Raw genomic sequence first — 17443 nt, forward strand, 5'->3', positions numbered from 1 at the left:
CCCCCCCCCCCCTTGGCCCCCTTCTTGGGGCTGGGCTCCTGACTCTTTCTGCAGCCTTTTTACTTGCTTCTCCTTGGCCCCTTCTTACTGCTATCTTTCGGCCACTCCCCTGATCTTAGGATCTATAGTATCTAACACTTAACCTTCCCTGATAAGGGCGAAACATCTCGGAGGTCTCATACGCAAGTTGCGCACGTTAAAGGCCCTTTGGTGGTCCAAGTAAGAGTAGGTTTCAGCCGCTACCCGGACAATTTTCAAAAGAAAATTCCTACCAAACTGAATAAATGTTTAATGTGTCCAACGCGCTCATATGACCTTATACACTTGTGAGGGTCATAACTCAGTCACACATACTTTTTTGGTCCCTCCTGCCTACCCAGCAGTAATGTGTACCTGACTTCGAATTGGGGAAGTAAAGACGGCGTACAAAGGAACTGGCAACCCCACCACAATAATCGAAGGCCCAGGAAGTTGTCTCACAAGGAAGGCAATCCCCAGTGTCTGGATCGGAAGCGGGAACAATTTTACATATTCGTGCCAGAACCCCAACCACAGCTTGTTGGTCAAACTAATTTGTCTAAGCCTTATCGAGGTCTCTAGACGTAACTTTACCTCTTTTTTGGAGTACCCATTCGGTTGGGGGGGGGGGGTCGGTTCCCTTATACAAACCCATCGCCAACCGATCGCCCAACTTGTCGCCTGAAAACAAACGCGTTTGTTTTTCCTCTCTTACTGCTCTTTATATGAGTTGAATTTTTTTTTTTAAACGAGTGTTTTATAAGATGAGATGTGGGCCAATGGCCATAAACACTGAATAAACGTACTTACTTATGAGTTAGAAAAGAGAGTCGGTGGAGATGTTTCCAACTGTTGGCCCATCGTAAAACTCGGGTTTCTCTTTTGGAGCAGAAAAGTTATTAATCACTGCCAATGCTTACGTTTTAGCTGTTCCTGTCTTACTTTCATTGTTGGTTTTTTTTTTTATGTGTCTTATTTTTCTAAGGCTGCCTGTTTTGTTATTCATTTTGGATTCGTTGCTCTATGTGGTCCTTGGCATTCAATGCGTTTTACAGGGGTTTGGGGCGGGGGGGGGGTTGTTTTTTTTTTTCTTTTTTTCTTTTTTTGCATTCTGCCACTAGATGGTTTCTTCCTCCACATCTAAAGTATGTTTTTGTAACTACTTTGCATTGAGATGATGTGGGTCTCATTTTAGGCACAGTGGTAGGGCTTTTATGAACGGATAAACCGTCCTTGACCCAAACGAGGTTTTGATTGTATCAATCAATAGGTTACCCGTGACTTTTACAGGAAATATCGATGTCTTTCCCTGTCTTTGAGATTCCAGAACATTTGAGGAGTCCACGGGAAAAACGGGAACCGTTACAAGCTGAAAATCGTGAGTGTATGAATTTTGAACGCTTGTTGACGCACAACATTATTTCTCGCCATTTATTGTTTAATTATTTTTGTTTGATTTCTCATTCAACAAACATAACAATAAAACACCAGTAAAACAAATTAATAAGAAGTTATGAGTCTACAAGCTGTTAAAATTGATTATTGATACCCACACAAATTTCCAGTGTGTGACTTATCTTTTTGTGGTGGCCGAATTTTGCTATTCAAAAGGCTTTTAAAAGGCTGCATCGATCGACAAGGGGTTTTCGCCAAAAGATTCTTTAAAATATTCTCCAGATCATGACGCCCTTGGTTCTTTCCGTTTTGAGACAGTTTATCTTCAAAAAACTAAATTTCTTTATTTCGCCGATCGCTTTTGTAGGCCGACGCTTCTGTCTCTGTAATTTTAGAAAACCCGCAAGTGATATTTCGTGAGGCGCATTTTGTTTTGAGAGTATAGATCTAGGCCTTCTAATTTTTTGCATTTCTCAAGATTTATTGCCCCATTCCAGAGGAGTGTAAATATTGTAAGCCAATTACTTTTAGTTGATATTAAAGCACCGATCATTCCTTTCATCGAAAGGGGGCCCAGCTAGTATCCTCTGTTTTCCATTGTGTGCTTCCCATACGAGGAGTGTCACGATGTGGTGGAATCAGTTTAATTTTGGGGCATATGGAGCTATTGGTTTCCTCTTACAGCATGTCTATTTGCCTTGTTTTTAGATGAAAAAAAATACCATTTATCTTGGATACAAGTCAGAATATGGGCGATTGAAGGAGGTTGGAGTCGCCTGGTTTCAGAGGTAAAAATAGCTAGAAAATTGTCGCTAAATTTGAGTTATTTCCTTAGCTTGAAAGTACAGGAAAACTGAAAATTTACATCAGTAATGCCCTTAATCAACGTTTTTTCCAGTAATATCCACTCAGAAATGTCTTCTTTAACACTTTGGTATCATATTTTGTGGAAAATCCAAAGACATTGAGTGGTAAACATCGCCAATTAGCGAGATGAGGCGGCAATGTAAGAAATGTGTTCAGCGCAAAAAAATTTTTTATTTTTTTAAATTTGTAAAAAATAAATTCGAAGACAATAAAAATAGGTTAGACACAATCAAGGTTGAAAAAATGTATACAAATTTAAAATACTCTGGGAACTTCTGATATTTACCAGCAGAACGCACTCAAGCGCAAGTCCATTAAAAAGTTATACTTAAAGAAGACACGTCTTTTCCAAATTTTAGAAACAAAATAGACTGCCTCATAGGGAGTAACCAAAAATACGAGGAATGTATCTCATAAAAAGGTGAATGAATAATAGAGAAGATAAAAAACAAAAGGAGTAAAAATTAATATAAAACGACAAGAACAATGAGACCATTATCTTCCACCCTCCACTGCTCTAGCCAGTTATGTACATTATCTCTACCGATTGTAAATCAAAGGAATGTGAAGATCATTTACCTCGACCAATAGGGAGTATCCCAAACTGTACTATAAATGTGACTAAAGCGATGAAAGCACTAAAGAAATAAACACAATGACGAAAACTAAATTATTGGAACATACCTCCTTTTTTTTAGTAGAAGGTTTTACGGCACTCACAACTGTATAAGGTCATATGGGCGCCAGAAGATTAGAGATGTTACAAGAGGGTAACAAACATAAAAAAGAAGAAGGGGAGATAAGGACGATGGATGTTTGATAGGAAAGAAGACGCAAACCACATCAGAGCACCCGCCAACCACCCACAAACTTACCTCAATGATGTCATGAACATATAGAACACACAATCAAAGCTGTTAGCCCTTTTTGGATTTCAGAAGCAAAACATTAATATTATCCTTTAATACGGAACTTCACGGTGACCTTAAAGACTGCCTACGTCCCTCGTGAAGGTTATCTCGCTTATTACTACACCAAATTTTACGTAATTTCACACATATAACAAACACAGTAAGGAGTCTCAAAATCGCGACCATATTGGATTTTGTTGTCATGTCTTGCGTAATGAATACCGCACTTATCGCTCATGGAAATTGATTGGGTTTTTTGTTTGTTTTGCATGCATGCTCACAAACATTAGATCTAAAAATGTGTCTGTTGTTGTTTTCCTAAACGAATTAGAACATTTTAAATTAATTTTTTCCTGAGGTAGCATTCGAGTTTGCAAAAAATTCGTGAAAATCCACACTCCAGACACCGCCAACAAAAATCTATTCCAAATATCAAAAATTCAACAGACACCTATTTAGTATTACATCTTTTCTTCATTCTGTGAAAATTTCATGAAGATTGGATAAAAAAAATGGTTGAGTTATTTAAAAAAGTATAGAGAAAAGTCGCGTTTTGAGAAAACGGCCAATAAAGAAAAATATAATATTGACTTTAAGAGGAAACGGCAGTGATAAACATGCCCGGTATGGGAAAAAATATGGTTCTTATGCGATGAAATAGTTGTAGGAGAGGCTGAGGAAGCTAAAAATGCCTACAGCTCAAATTCCAAAATTTTGAGCCGAATTTTGACTTTTAGGGTGTAGCACCCCACCCCCCCCCTTTCCCCCTTAAATGCAATCCCACTTCATCACGAATCACCACCATTAGTTAAAAAGTCATCATTGCTTTCAGATCAAAGACTTACATCTATATTCCTTGAATCTCTGTCTGTAACAGTTACTTGTCATACAAAGTATGCACGTAATACACCATTGGACACTATCATACGCACTTTTTTCAACTAGTCAGATGGCGTCAATCTCATATAAATGGTTCAGTTTAGTTGTAGTAGAGGTTTTACGGCGTTCACAACATTATAAGGTCATATGAGCGCCAAGGGGTGGATGTTAACAGAGAGATCCTTACAAGGAATCAGACTTACTCTTCTCACCTCTCTAGCTTCAACGGCACAAAGTCTGCTTCGAGTATCAAGGCACCCCGGAAATAGTGGATCACAAGAGTGTGACAAACATACAAAAGCAGTAGATGAAAAATGACAATAGTAAGCATTAGGAAAGAAAAAGCAACAGTTCTCTGGTGTAGATCAGGCACAGTTATGAGCGTGACATAGATAAATCAGCCCATTTACAAATCTACTGTGCATGAACGAGAAATGTCCCCCCTTTGGGAGAGGCCTAAAGACACTTCAGTCAGTGGCATCGCCCCGGGGGGGGGGGGATATATAAATGGGCAAGGAATGAAAAGATAATATGTATATCCTTCATCAATTCCTGTTGTTACCTGCGCGGAGGTTCGTGCAGGCTCCTGTGTTGGGGTCGCAGTGGCCCGTTGGTGGCTCACACCTGCACTTTCTGTCACAGGTAGGACCCCACGTTCCTTCAGGACACACGGTATGGTTGCAGTAAGGTAATGCAATGAAAGGGACGGGGCATTCGTTAACAAGGCACTTTCCAGTTAATACGGAGCAAAAGACCCTGCCACACCTAAGAGAACATGTCTTCTGGCACCGGGATCCAAACGCTCCCTTCCGACACCTCGTTACACCACAGGATCTTCCGAACATGTGGTCTTCACAGCCGTAGTAGCAGTCCCCAGTGGTCACATTGCACTGGTCCCCGTACTGGCAGAAACAGAACTGCTTGCAAAAAGGACCAAACCGGTTTAGAGGGCATGCAGTTTCGTTGCAGGCGGCTCCTCGCCAGTTTTCTTGACATCCATTTGGGCAGTTTCCGGTGATGAGGTCACATGGCTCTTTGTCCTTACAACGACACTGGTACTCGCAGGAAGGGCCATATCTGTCGTAGCGACAAGGGGAGTAATCACAATGTCCGTTAAAATACAACTTTGAGCAGCCTATAGCACAGCCTCTGGTAGAGCACAAAATTTTCCCCCCGGGACATATACACAGATTGACCTTGCAATCCTTAAACTTTCCCGTTAGTTCGAGGTGCACCTCATACAGCCCTTCAGTAGCGCGATTACAGATGGTATCCCTTATGAACATATTTTTGGGGTGTTTGTTGTAGTAGATTCCAGCCCCGAGACAAGAACTATCGTCCCTACGAGGTTCAGGTGGTCGAAAAATAGTTACATCTGTGTTATCTACCATAGGTCCTTTTCTCCACCGAAAATCATTATACCATGTCCCTGAACTAGAACCTAGGTAAATGAACGTATCACTCCGATAATAGTTTGATTTTACGGCAAACGACTGATTGAAGATGTCCCAGTCGAGTGCGTTTCGTATGGTAGCCAGTTTAGCACCAAACGTCTTACTCAGCTCTACGTGTTTCGGGAAAGAGACTTTGGCACCGGAATAGAAGAACATTTTTTGAACAAGGGTTCTATTCGGCGACTCTGAGCAAGGCTGGCTGCCAATCTGTGTGACAAAGAGTTGAAGCAGGATCAGCATGCAAGACGACAGCAATCTTACATCCCAAACCATTTTCGGTTAGATTCAAGATCTAGATATCTAGATGTAGATCTAGAATCTAGATCTAAATCTACATCTAGATCTGAGATAGATCTAGATTCTAGACGTGCTGTGAGATAATTTTCTACTTGAATACAAAACTAAGAGCACTTGAACTAGACACAGCCACCATCCTTTCTTCACTCCGTCTACATGAAATGCTATCAAGAATCAAATCAAATTCGACCATTTGGAATAAATACTGACAAGCCTTCGTGACTCTGTGTCTCAGACACCAGTGTTGTCATGAAAAGACGGACATCCTTTCAGCACCAAATTGCACGATGTCAGGCTAAAATCGCACGGTGCGCATGCACGGAGAAAATATAACATCAATCGAGGTGTGTGAGTGTGTGTGTGTGTGTGTGTGTGTGTGTGTTTGTGAGTGTGTGTGTGTGTGTTTGTGTGTATTTTTGAGTTTTCAATTTTTTTTTAAGAAAAAGAGATTATCGAAACATACATTTTCGGGCAATTGGTTTTCTTAGAAATCGATTACATCTGATATTTCCTTTCAAGCTAGATGATCTGTTTCGTGAAAGTTTTACTGCGCTCGCAATTGCTTATGGTCATGTTGGAAACACTTTCGTATTTTTTTAACGATGTCAGCATTATTATGGACATAATATTTTTGACCACTGAAGGTAAATAATGATCATTGCAAATGTTGTACATCACGATCTACACAATTCATATGTGAGGCATCGTGGTAGAATCAGGCTGTCGTCAAAATAATCAAAGTGAGGAAACTTGCATTTTTCCGCAGGTTTGTGAATTTTCATCAAATTTTTGTTTTTGGGCTCAACACCTTTCATGCCCATTAAAAAACTCATTTCTGTGTGGATTTTTCTGAAAAATGTTGATTAAAGGCACAAAGAATTTAAATTTTCAGTTACCACGGACTCTAAAGCTAAGGAAATAACTAATCTTTGACTGTTATTTTCTCACTAATCTTACCTCTGAGAACAGGGGACCCCCACCTTCTTCAGTCGCAAATATCTCGACTTCTATACAAGATAAATGGATATTTTATCATCCAAATAAAGACAACTGAACACGCTTTAAGATGATACCAATAACTGCCAAAAATTGACGAGAGCCTGATTCCACCACGCTGTCTCACATATAATTAAGGAGGCTGGCTGCTACGGTACTGCTACGGAGAACAACATTATAGCAGTTAATCAGAGAGAGATAGAGATAGAGAGGGGGAGGAGGAGAGGGAGACTGACAGACTCACAGACAGACAGACAAACAGACAGACAGACAGACAGACAGACAGACAGACAGACAGACAGACAGACAGAGAGAGAGAGAGAGAGAGAGAGAGAGAGAGAGAGATCCTAGACAAAGTAGCTTTCCCGTAGCGGGAACCAAAATCACGTCTTTTGAGTGCACAGCTGACTTCAATATCAACACATCACTGATGCCCGTGTAGGCTACTTACTGCGAAAACTTCCAAAACAGTAAGGTCATATTACAAGCACCGAAGATTAGAGGTTTCCGAGAGAGCAACAAAGGGTGTTTGGGGTAGGGGATATTCTTACATGTTCTTATGCACAGTAGAATTGTAAATGGGCTGATGTATCAATGTCATGCTCATACTGCGCAGGAACAACAAAGAGGGAACTGCTACTTTTTCTTTCCTCATCCTTTCTATTGTCATATTCCTCTACTTCTTTTGTATGTTTGTCTCTCTCTCTTGTGAACTGCTATTTCCGTTGTGCCTTAATAGTCGAAGCAGTGTTCGTGCTGCTGTGGCTAGAGAGGGGAGCAGAGTAAGCCTGATTCCCCTTTTGGACTTCTCTGTTGACATCCATCCCCTTTCGCTCGTATGACCGTATGCAGTTTCGAGCGCCGTAAAATCTTACTAAAACAAACGACAAATAAGGGGCTCTGGGGAAAGGCAGAACCATTGTAGCCTGGCTACTGCTCCCTGCTAATATGAGTGGTAGGAAGGACGGACGCTCCCCATCCCCTAAATCTCTCACATGCTGGCTCTAAGCACCAAACCCCGGGGCCTCTCCTCAGCAGAAGTGTGTAACCATGTTAGGGGGTGGTGGGTGTTAACACGGCACAGCTGGACCTATGACCTGTACCTAATGAGGGGGAATGGGCGGACTCTAACTGAAAACAAACACGTTTGTTTTTTATACGGGGTGCCCTCTACGGATGGGATCGGCCGATCGGGCCGATCGCCCGACTCGTTCGCCTCAAAAACAAAACGTGGGTTTTTTTGGTTTTTTTGTTTGTTTGTTGTTTTTTTTGGGGGGGGGGGGGTTCAGTTTCACGCGACCGAGTGGGGCGATCGGCCCGATCCAGCCGTAGTGGGCACCCCGTATTAAGCGACCGAGTGGGGCGATCGGCCCGACCCGTCGATCCCATCCGTAATGGACAACCCGTATTTGGCAACGGCCATGGTGTAGACTTATGCAAGTGATTGTAAGCCTCTGCGTGTGTCTGCATGAGTGTGTGTGTGTGTGTGTGTGTGTGTGTGTGTGTGTGTGTGTGTGTGTGTGTGTGTGTGTGTGTACACGTGATGAAACACCAAACCAATGTGCCAGGATCTGGACAATAAAGATGTATCTTATCTTATCGTACTTCCCAGACGAAGGTCAACGGCCCCGTGAACGAGGTCAAGGCCAGCCCACGGAGAAGTCCGCTGTGGCCCAGCCGGGGAGAGATTGGCGCGGCCAGGCTTTACCGGCTCAGGTCTCGCTGTGTGAGGTGACAGGGAAATGTACGCAGGAGGAAACTCCAACCATGAGTCACGTAAAAAATTCTCAAAAGTTAGTAGTTAGTTTTAGTAAGGTTTTACGGCCCTCGCAACGGCAAAAGGTCATGTGAGCACCAAGGGGTGGTTTAGTTTTAGTAGAGGTTTTACGGCGCTCTCAACTGCATAAGGTCATAAATTATGATCGCCAGAAGGTTAGAGGTGTTACAAGAGAGTAACAAACATAAAAAAGAAGAAGGGGAGATAAGAACGACAGATGTTTGATGGGAAAGAAGAAGCAAACCACACCAGAGCACCCGCTAACAACCCACACCAACAGGTGGATGTCAACTGAGAAGTCCAAACGGGGAATCAGGCTTAAACTACTCACATCTCTAGCCTCAACAGCACAAAGTCTGCTTCGACTATCAAGGCACCCCGGAAATAGCAGTTCCATGAGAGTGACAAGCATACAAAAGAAGTAGAGGAAAAATGAAGATAGTATTGTTCATTCATTGTTCATTGATTCAGGAAGCAGCATCCCTGAACTCCGGACATGTTCATTGATGCTCAGTTGCTCTCTCCAAAATGTTGCTGAGGGTCCTTTCACTGATTGTGCCAGTGCACATCTGGTTGAACGTTCTTCTGTTCTTTCCTGCAAGGATGCCAGATTTTCCGCTTCTTTTTTGTATTCCCAAAAGCATCATCCTCTCTACAACAGTACTGGCCTTTGCCTCCCTATCTTCCACCTCAATCAGCTGGCGAGAGAGACATTTCAGGAATTCGACCCTATCTGGTTGAACCGTACTGTCAACTGTGGCTTCACCAGCCAATCTGTCGGCTTTTTCATTTCCTTTAACACCTGCATGACCAGGGCAGAAAATCCGTTTGAGCGATCGTACAGGCGTTGGTTCGATAACTTGAATACATTCTGTTCTCAGGAAACCTTTTTCGATCCTTCTGGGATACACATGGAATCAGTGATAAGAACAGCATGGGTTGTGTGGGGGCGATCTTGGGTCATCCAATCAAGTGCTTTCGTGATGGCTTCAATTTCCATTCGCAGCCTTGATGTAGCCCTGCTGCTGGCTCCAGATGCACTGTGTATGATTTTATTGTTGACGAATGCAACAAATCTCCATTCACTTCGCTGGCTATCTCTTTTCACTGAACCATCTGTATAAATTATAGGATCCCCTGCTTTTGAATTTGTGTCGACAATCTCGTTGAAATCACTCTCGTTGATGGCAGCCGCAACATGTCTTCTGTCTCTGCCCATGCTTATTTTGACCTTGGTGAGGTCCCTGTATTCTCCTCTCACCTGTTCCCATTCTTTGCCTAGTGGTAGGCTTTCAGGTACACAGATTTTCCCCAGGGAATCCTCTGCTTCCGCCATCCAAAATTTTCCTCTTTGGATTCTGCCTCTCTTGTTGTCATGAAGTGCCTTTTGGAGTGGATGATCCTTCTTGCCCATTACACTGAGATACATCTTTGCCTGAGCTATCCTATGGCGTACTCTGATGCCACTTAAGTTAAACCTAGCAAGTAGTGCATGCACAATATTGGAGTGTCCTTGGTGCAGCCCAGCACTGCTCTCATTGCCTCATTCTGCACTCGATCCAGATTTGCGATCTGTGTATCAGACAGCGTGAGACAGCCCAGTCCGTAATCAATGACAGACAGGACGACTAGCTGCAACATCAGGAAGAGCACTCTTTGCGGAATCAGAGCGGCCGCCATGTTCTTGATCGCACCAACACCTCGTTTGGCCTTTGTTACCACATGTTTCACATACTTGTTGAAGGACAACGACCTGTTGAAGAAATTTCCCAGATACTTCAGCTCTGACTGTCTGCCGATGATCTCATAGTTGCTAAGTGATTGGTGGAGTTATGTCTTGGACAATCCTGTTGTCAACGGAACACCAAAGTACTTGTGCCTTTGAAGGATTGATAACTGCTTCATGTTGGTCGCACCATTTACAACTGAGTGAAGTCTTTTCTCCATGTTCCTTGCCATCTGAAGTCTGTCATCTCCGTGCTCGTATGCCATTATGCCATCCGCAAAGCTTAGGACACGTCCAGATTCCTTCTGGTGCATCGTTACCTGTGCAGTGTAAAAATTGAAAAGCACAGGAGAGGGGGGAGATCCTTGGGGCAATCCAGGAGCAATTGATACCGGATCTGAGGTCCATTCACCCTGTCTTAGGACCATTTTTCTCCACCACGGCTACAGCTACCCATCTCACCAGCCATATGTCTACATCAAATTCCAGGAGGCGATCAAACATTCATAGTCGACTCGGTTGTAAGCATCCTCAAAGTCAGGTGCCGTCACAACTGTTTCCTTCCGCTGCTGAAAGCCTTTAGATGTCGTACGCCATGACAGCCGCATTCACTGAGGTTTCTCGATGGGGTCTATAACTGCCAAGCTCATTTGGCAAAAGGGACTTCCTCTCTAAGTGTGCTGATATTCGTCCGGCAACTATCTTTTCCAGAATTTTCCCATAGGTGTTCTGCATGGCTATCATCCTGTAACCACTGAGAGCTGAGTGGTCTTTTCCTGGTTTGGGGATTGGTATACAACCAGCTGAGTAACCATTCTTCAGGGATTTCACCTTCTTCCTTTAAAACCAGGCGACCCCACCTTCTTCAATCTCAAAGAACTTGACTTCTATTCAATATTTTAGGCATTTTTTCACCAATAACATGATAACTGAACAAGTTTTAAGAGGATACCAATAACTCCACATGCCTAAAAATTGACGAGCGCCTGATTCCACCACGTCGTGACACATATTATAACGTGTCCCCTGCGTCGTCGAGGAGATATAAGGAGATATTTTTTTAAAGAAGAAATCAAACAAGTTCGCTCATAACAAAAACAAAAAATTCAAACAAAAAGTTTACTCACAAATTAAATTCAAAAAACAAAAACAGAACAAAAGAAAACAAATTCACTCAAAACTCAGTGACGTCGGTGGCCTAGTGGTTAGGCTACCGGACTCGTAATCGTGAGATTGCGGTTTCGGGTGTTCAAGCCTCAGCTCGGTCCGACGCTGTGTCCTTGGGGAAGGTACTTTACACGAATTCCCCACTTGGCTCGGTCCTTTCGGAGATGGACGTCTAACCTACTAGTGTTGATGGGGGCGTTAAACTTATACCATTTCACCATTTTCACTAACAACTTAAAAACAAAAAATGGTTTTAAAACAAGTTCACTCTAAACTAAAATGTATGCTACTGACACGATCAAAGGGGAGTAACCGATGAAATTACTTGTGTTTTAATTAGGAAACTACACGATACATTCCCTTTATATGATATGCAAGCAGAAAAGTGCGCTTAGCCCTGTCCAAGCTCATTGATAGCGTTGAGATAAATCTTTTCTAGGTTTTATTTATTGTTGTTGTTGTAGTAGTTGTTGTTGTTGTTTTTGTTGTTGTTGTTTCGCTGTTGTTGCTGTTGGTATTGTTGTTGTTGTTGTTGTTGTTAGTATTATTGCTGTTGTTGTTGGTATTATTGTTGTTGTTGCTGTTAGTATTGTTGTTGTTGTTGTTGTGTTGTTGTTTTTTCCTGGTTCTTTTTTCTTTTAGTTTTAGTAGTGGTGTTAGTACGCTTGCAACTTCATAAGGTCATATGAGCGCCTGAAGATTAATAATAATAATAATAATAATAATAATAATAACAATAATAATAATAATAATAACAATAATAATAATAATAATAAATAGCATAATTTGTATAGCGCATATCTCCGCTCAACAGCAGGCTCCATGCGCTTTACACTATATTATTACCCCAGCAGATTAGCGTGTTACAAGAGAGTAACAAACATAAAAAATAAGAAGGGGAGAAAAGGACGATAGATCTTTGACAGGAAAGAAGAAGCCAACTGCACCAGGGCACCCGCCAACCTCCCACACCTCTTTTCTTCTGTTTCAAACCAGTTCAGATGTGACATCAACACTCTCCCAGATCATAGCTCCAATGACATGCGGGCAAGCACACAAGTACACGTACACACGCATGCACACACACAGACACACACAGACGCACCACGCACACACACACCCACACACACACACACACACACACACCTACACACGCACCACACACACACACACACACACACACACACACACACACACACACACACACACACACACACAAACACACATACACTCCGATTCATGGGTTCTCAAATAAGAGCGCATGATATTAAAAGGACATTGGTGAACCATCTTTACTGAACTTTGAACACCCGCCTCCAAATACAAATCAATCAATCAATCAATCAATCAATCAATCAATCAATCAATCAATCAATCAATCAACCAATCAATCAATAAAACGAAAAGTTAAAAGAAAAAGGCAAACTTTTCTTTTATTACCGTGTTTACAGTGCCACTATCGAAAGTTTTGACATTCCATCGTTTTCATTCTTCATTGTGTTCCTTCTTTTGGGGCTTTCTTTTTAATTTCAGAAAGTGATTTGCTATTTTTAATCTGCAAAACGTTGTTTCCCTTAGCTGTTTTTGTTTGTTTGTAGTATATTGCCACCGAGAACACTATAACTGTCAACTTTCAGGTCATTTTGAAATGGTGGGTCTCTGATTTTGAGTCCCTCTCCTCTCTGTCAGGACGTAGCGGGAGGCCATGGAAACCCATCAAACAACTCATGTTCAAGACTACGCAGACCTGGATTCGAACCACGGGTCATCTTCTACTTTTTCTTCTTCTTCTTTTTCTTCTTCTTCTTCTTCTTCTTCTTCTTCTTCATTACGGAGGTTGGGGCAACCGTGGGGGCACCACTGCATCTGAAAACACGCTCTCGCCATTTCTCTTTGTCCTCTGCTTTCCTCAGATTGCCACCCACCGTCTTCACTGTCCACTTCTTTGACGGTGTCCTCCCATCTCCTTCTCTGCCTTCCTCTCTTTTTCTGTCATTATACGGTTCCTTGTAGTATAGTTTTGGCAAGTCCTGTGAATCTTGTGACATGCCCATACCATTTAATTTTTGTCTCTTCACTGTGGTCAGTAGATCTTCATGCTGCCGCAAAACGTTTGTAATTCTGTTCCGTGACCTCAGCATTTGAAATGTGGTCTTTGTATGAGATATCAAGGAGTCTGCGGTAACATGTCATCTCTGTTGTCTTAATTATTTTCTCCAATTCTGCTGTCAGGTCATCGCTGAGAGACAAATAGCGAGAATAGCTTAGCAAATGGAGCATCTCTAAAAATTTACTGCTCCATTCTAGTAAAGTTTAAACCTAGTAGGCCAATGATTTCTAGTTGATATTAATGAACCGATCATTCATTTCATTTAAGGGAGGGGAGGGGGGGGGGCTACACCTGGAGGCTATCTCGCTTATTGCTGGACCGAATTTTACCACATTTCACACATATAACAAGCATAGTAAGGAGTCTTGAAATCCGCAATCAAATTTGAGAAAAAAGTTTCGTTTCCATGGATACGCCACCATATTGGATTTTATTGATATGTCTTACGTAATGAATACCGCACTTATCGCGCATGGAAATTGATTGTTTTTTTACATGCGTGTGCACAAACATTAGATCTAAAAATTTGTCCATTGTTTTTTTCCTAATCGAATTAGAAAATTTTAAATGAATTTTTTCCTGAGGTAGCATTCAAGTTTGCGAAAAATCCGTGAAAATCCACACTCCAGACACCACCAACAAAAATCTATTCCATATATCAAAAATTCAACATACAAATTTTTAGTATTACCTCTTCTCTTCATTCTGTGAAAATTTCATGAATATTGAAAGAAAAATGGTGGAGTTATTCAAAAAAGTATAGAGAAAAGTAGCATTTTGAGAAAACGGCCGATAAAGAAAAATAAAATACTGACTTTATGAGGAAATGGCGGTTACAAACATGCCCGGTATGGGAAAAAATACGGTTTTTGGGGGTTCTTGTGCCATGAAATAGTTGTAGGAGAGGCCGAGGAAGCTAAAAATGCCTACAACTCAAATTCCATGATTTTGAGCCGAATTTTGATTTTGGGGGTGTAGCCCCCCCCCCCCCCCCCTAAAGGGGATCCAGCTAGTGCATTTGTGAAAATTCGTCAGTTTGGCCGCCTAAAACTTCCCAACCACTTAACTTTCGAATTTGACCAAATTAAAGGTGATTCAGAATCATTTAAAGGGTGCACAGTTTTATTGAGGAGCCTGGAGTCACTGTAATGTAACATTCAGTTTTTCATTGCTTTCGGTTTTTCATCGAAAGGGGGCCCGGTTAGTAGTAGTTGCATTATAATTGTTTTCTACGTTTTCCAAAGATTGTGAAATATATGTCCACACTTCTAACAAAAGGTAAAATTATAGCTCTGTATGTCCCTGGATTTTATGCACCCCTCATAATTTAGCAAAATAAATATGATCTTGTTTTTGTGTGTGCTTAATTTCTTATTATTTTCCTTTATCATTCTTCGCTTTGTTGAAATTAACAGAATCGCATAATTTCACATTTTTGGGCTCAGTCTGTGTATTTTCAGATTTTTTTGGCCTAAAACCGCGGGGACAGCTAGGTTCCGTGAGGACGTTTTGCCTCTCAAAGAAATGATATTGATACAGGAGACACTCTGTCTGAAATTACCCCCCACTTTGTCCGACCCTCCGACTCACTTTGTCCGACCCGCTTTGTCCTACCCGCTTTGTCCGACCCGCTTTGTCCGACCCACTTTGTCAGACCCACTTTGTCCAAAGTTTCCCTCGTGTTTGTCCCACATCCCCCGCAGAGTGGTCTGGTTTCCGACATCTTAGTCTCGGGCCGGTCCCAGAGTGGCTCTGTAGCTCTGACCTGTAGCTCGCCTAGCTCGCATCGTGCAAAATAAATTCATTTAATGAATGTAGTATACATGTACATAGTACATTATCGTGTGCCTATGCAGCGTCGCTGTATGGTCTGTTTGTTGTCCGCTGAGCTGTGCGACGCGTCAGACGTGCTATTCAACAGTGTTGTAAAACACGAAGGACATGTGTCGCACGCAGCCTCGCTTCGTGTTTCTTTTCCACTGAAATTCTTCACAGATCGTCAAAATCAGCAAGATGTAAGTATCATTAGGTGCTTTACTTTTATATATTGATGCTAGCAATCAACACTTGACCACAAAATCCCAAGAAATGCACTTTATCCTACATCAAAATTTCGAATGGAGAGGCTGACCTAAACTCGCACAAAAAATTCAAGGAACAAAAATTCAAAGAAAGATAACTGAAGAACAGTTTAATCGAATTTATTCCTTTTTTCCCCAAAAGATGCTTTCGACTATTAAGATTAAGTGTGTACAATTTCAGATTTCAACAAAAGCGAGAAGTTCGGGTAAAATGAGTTTAAGTCACACTGGTCGGATTTCAAAAGTCTGAACAGCTATAGTTCTTCATAAACATTGTCAGTAGTGGATGTAGCCATTCCGTTTGATCAAACAGTCGGCACAGCGTCGACTCATGGACAGGACATGCCTTCGGAGAACTTGTTGGGGTAGGTTCTGCACTCCCGGACGAGGCAACCCGAGAGTTGTTGAAGGTTTTGTGCAGGAGTGTGGTTGTCCCTTATCTACCAGTCAATGATCCCAAATGTTCTTTATTGGGTTCAAATCCGGACTACAAGCTGGTCAGTCCATGCGGGTAACAGCTCGCTGCTGCAGGAAGTCCCCTACGATGAGTGCACGATGTGGTCGTCCTGCAGTACACCCTGGGGTCTAATCTGCGGCAGGAGAGGAACACCAAGGAGACGCAGGATTTTTTCTCTGTACCTTACGGCGGTCAAATTGCCGTGTATATGGTACAGGGGGTCTTGTGGTGAGCTGAGAAGCCTCCACACACCAGAACCAACCCTCCAACGTAGGGCGCCATCTGCTGGATGTACTCAGGGTGGAACAGCTCTCCTCAGCTCCTCTAGACGTGGGCTCGCCTGTCTGGGTGCAGCAGGTTGAATCTGGATTCGTCGGAGAAGACTACCTGGTCCCACTGACATTGTGTCTACTGTGAAAGGCGAGCAGACCACGCCTGGCCAGCTGCTTGGTGGGGCGGCGTTAACCTTGGGCGCCTGGCAGGGGCACCAGAAGCGAACGTGGCTCTACGGATACAATTCCTTACCCTGTCCTCGCTCTCGGGGACATTGGCTGTCACCCGTAGTTGGTCCCTGATGCTGTTTGCAGTTGTGGTTCGTGACGTCACGGTCTGTCTAACGATGAACCGGTCAATGTTGTCGATGGTCAAACATGGCGCCCTGGTCGAGGCCTGTCCTGGACACTTCCGGTCGCTCGTCATCGTTCTTGCAGCCTTTATATGACTGATGGGACCACTGCAAGTCGATGTGCAACGACTGGGAACGTGGAGCCATCTTGGAGCCAGGCAAGGGCTCGTCCTCTGTTGACGTCAGGCAGCGAGCGTCATTGGACCTTCGTGTTGTAATGAAACATGGCTGAAAAACCTTGGCTTATAAAGGGTTATAAGTGAACAATATTCACAGCTAAGACATCTGTTTAGCACGTGCCTGGCTTAGTTTTAGCTAACAGTCCCTATACCAGTGTTGCTGAAGTAGAGAAATTTAGCCCATTTTTCATGTTTTTTGGCTGTGTTTCAGAATGCCCTACGCCGTCACTGTGAAACTAGTGCTGGCAAATTTGCTGTACAGGCAAACTGTGTCCAGTCTTCAGTGCGTGTGCCAAGTTTGGTTGACTAATCTAAAGGGGTTTGTGAGATATTGAAGTTTAAATGTGACAGGTGAAAACACAAGCTGTTCCTTGACTTTTTTGGGCGAGTTTAGTTTCGACAGTTTGTTTACAATCGTAGGCCTGTGTGCTTCTAGCCGTGACTGTGCTGACACGCAGAGAGTGCTCACTCAGACACAGAAGCCAACGCACAGTGCGGCTGTGC

General features: G+C 42.7%; 1 protein-coding gene across 2 annotated transcripts in view; it reads right to left on the reverse strand.

Moving 5' to 3' along the window:
* LOC101852437 (multiple epidermal growth factor-like domains protein 6) overlaps nucleotides 1–17443 on the reverse strand; it is a 31544-nt gene that overhangs the window by 7611 nt on the left and 6490 nt on the right. The window contains exon 1 of one of the 2 annotated variants that reach the window (XM_005109783.2): nucleotides 4633–6529. The exons of the other annotated variant lie outside the window; for it this stretch is intronic. Within the exon in view, the coding sequence (XP_005109840.1) occupies nucleotides 4633–5797 (1165 nt within the window). The 5' untranslated portion in view covers nucleotides 5798–6529. Of the gene's footprint in view, nucleotides 1–4632; nucleotides 6530–17443 lie in introns of those variants that run through there. 2 annotated transcript variants of the gene reach the window in all.

The sequence above is a fragment of the Aplysia californica genome, unplaced genomic scaffold (genome assembly GCF_000002075.1).
Source record: "Aplysia californica isolate F4 #8 unplaced genomic scaffold, AplCal3.0 scaffold00816, whole genome shotgun sequence".
In the NCBI taxonomy this organism is placed as follows: domain Eukaryota; kingdom Metazoa; phylum Mollusca; class Gastropoda; order Aplysiida; family Aplysiidae; genus Aplysia; species Aplysia californica.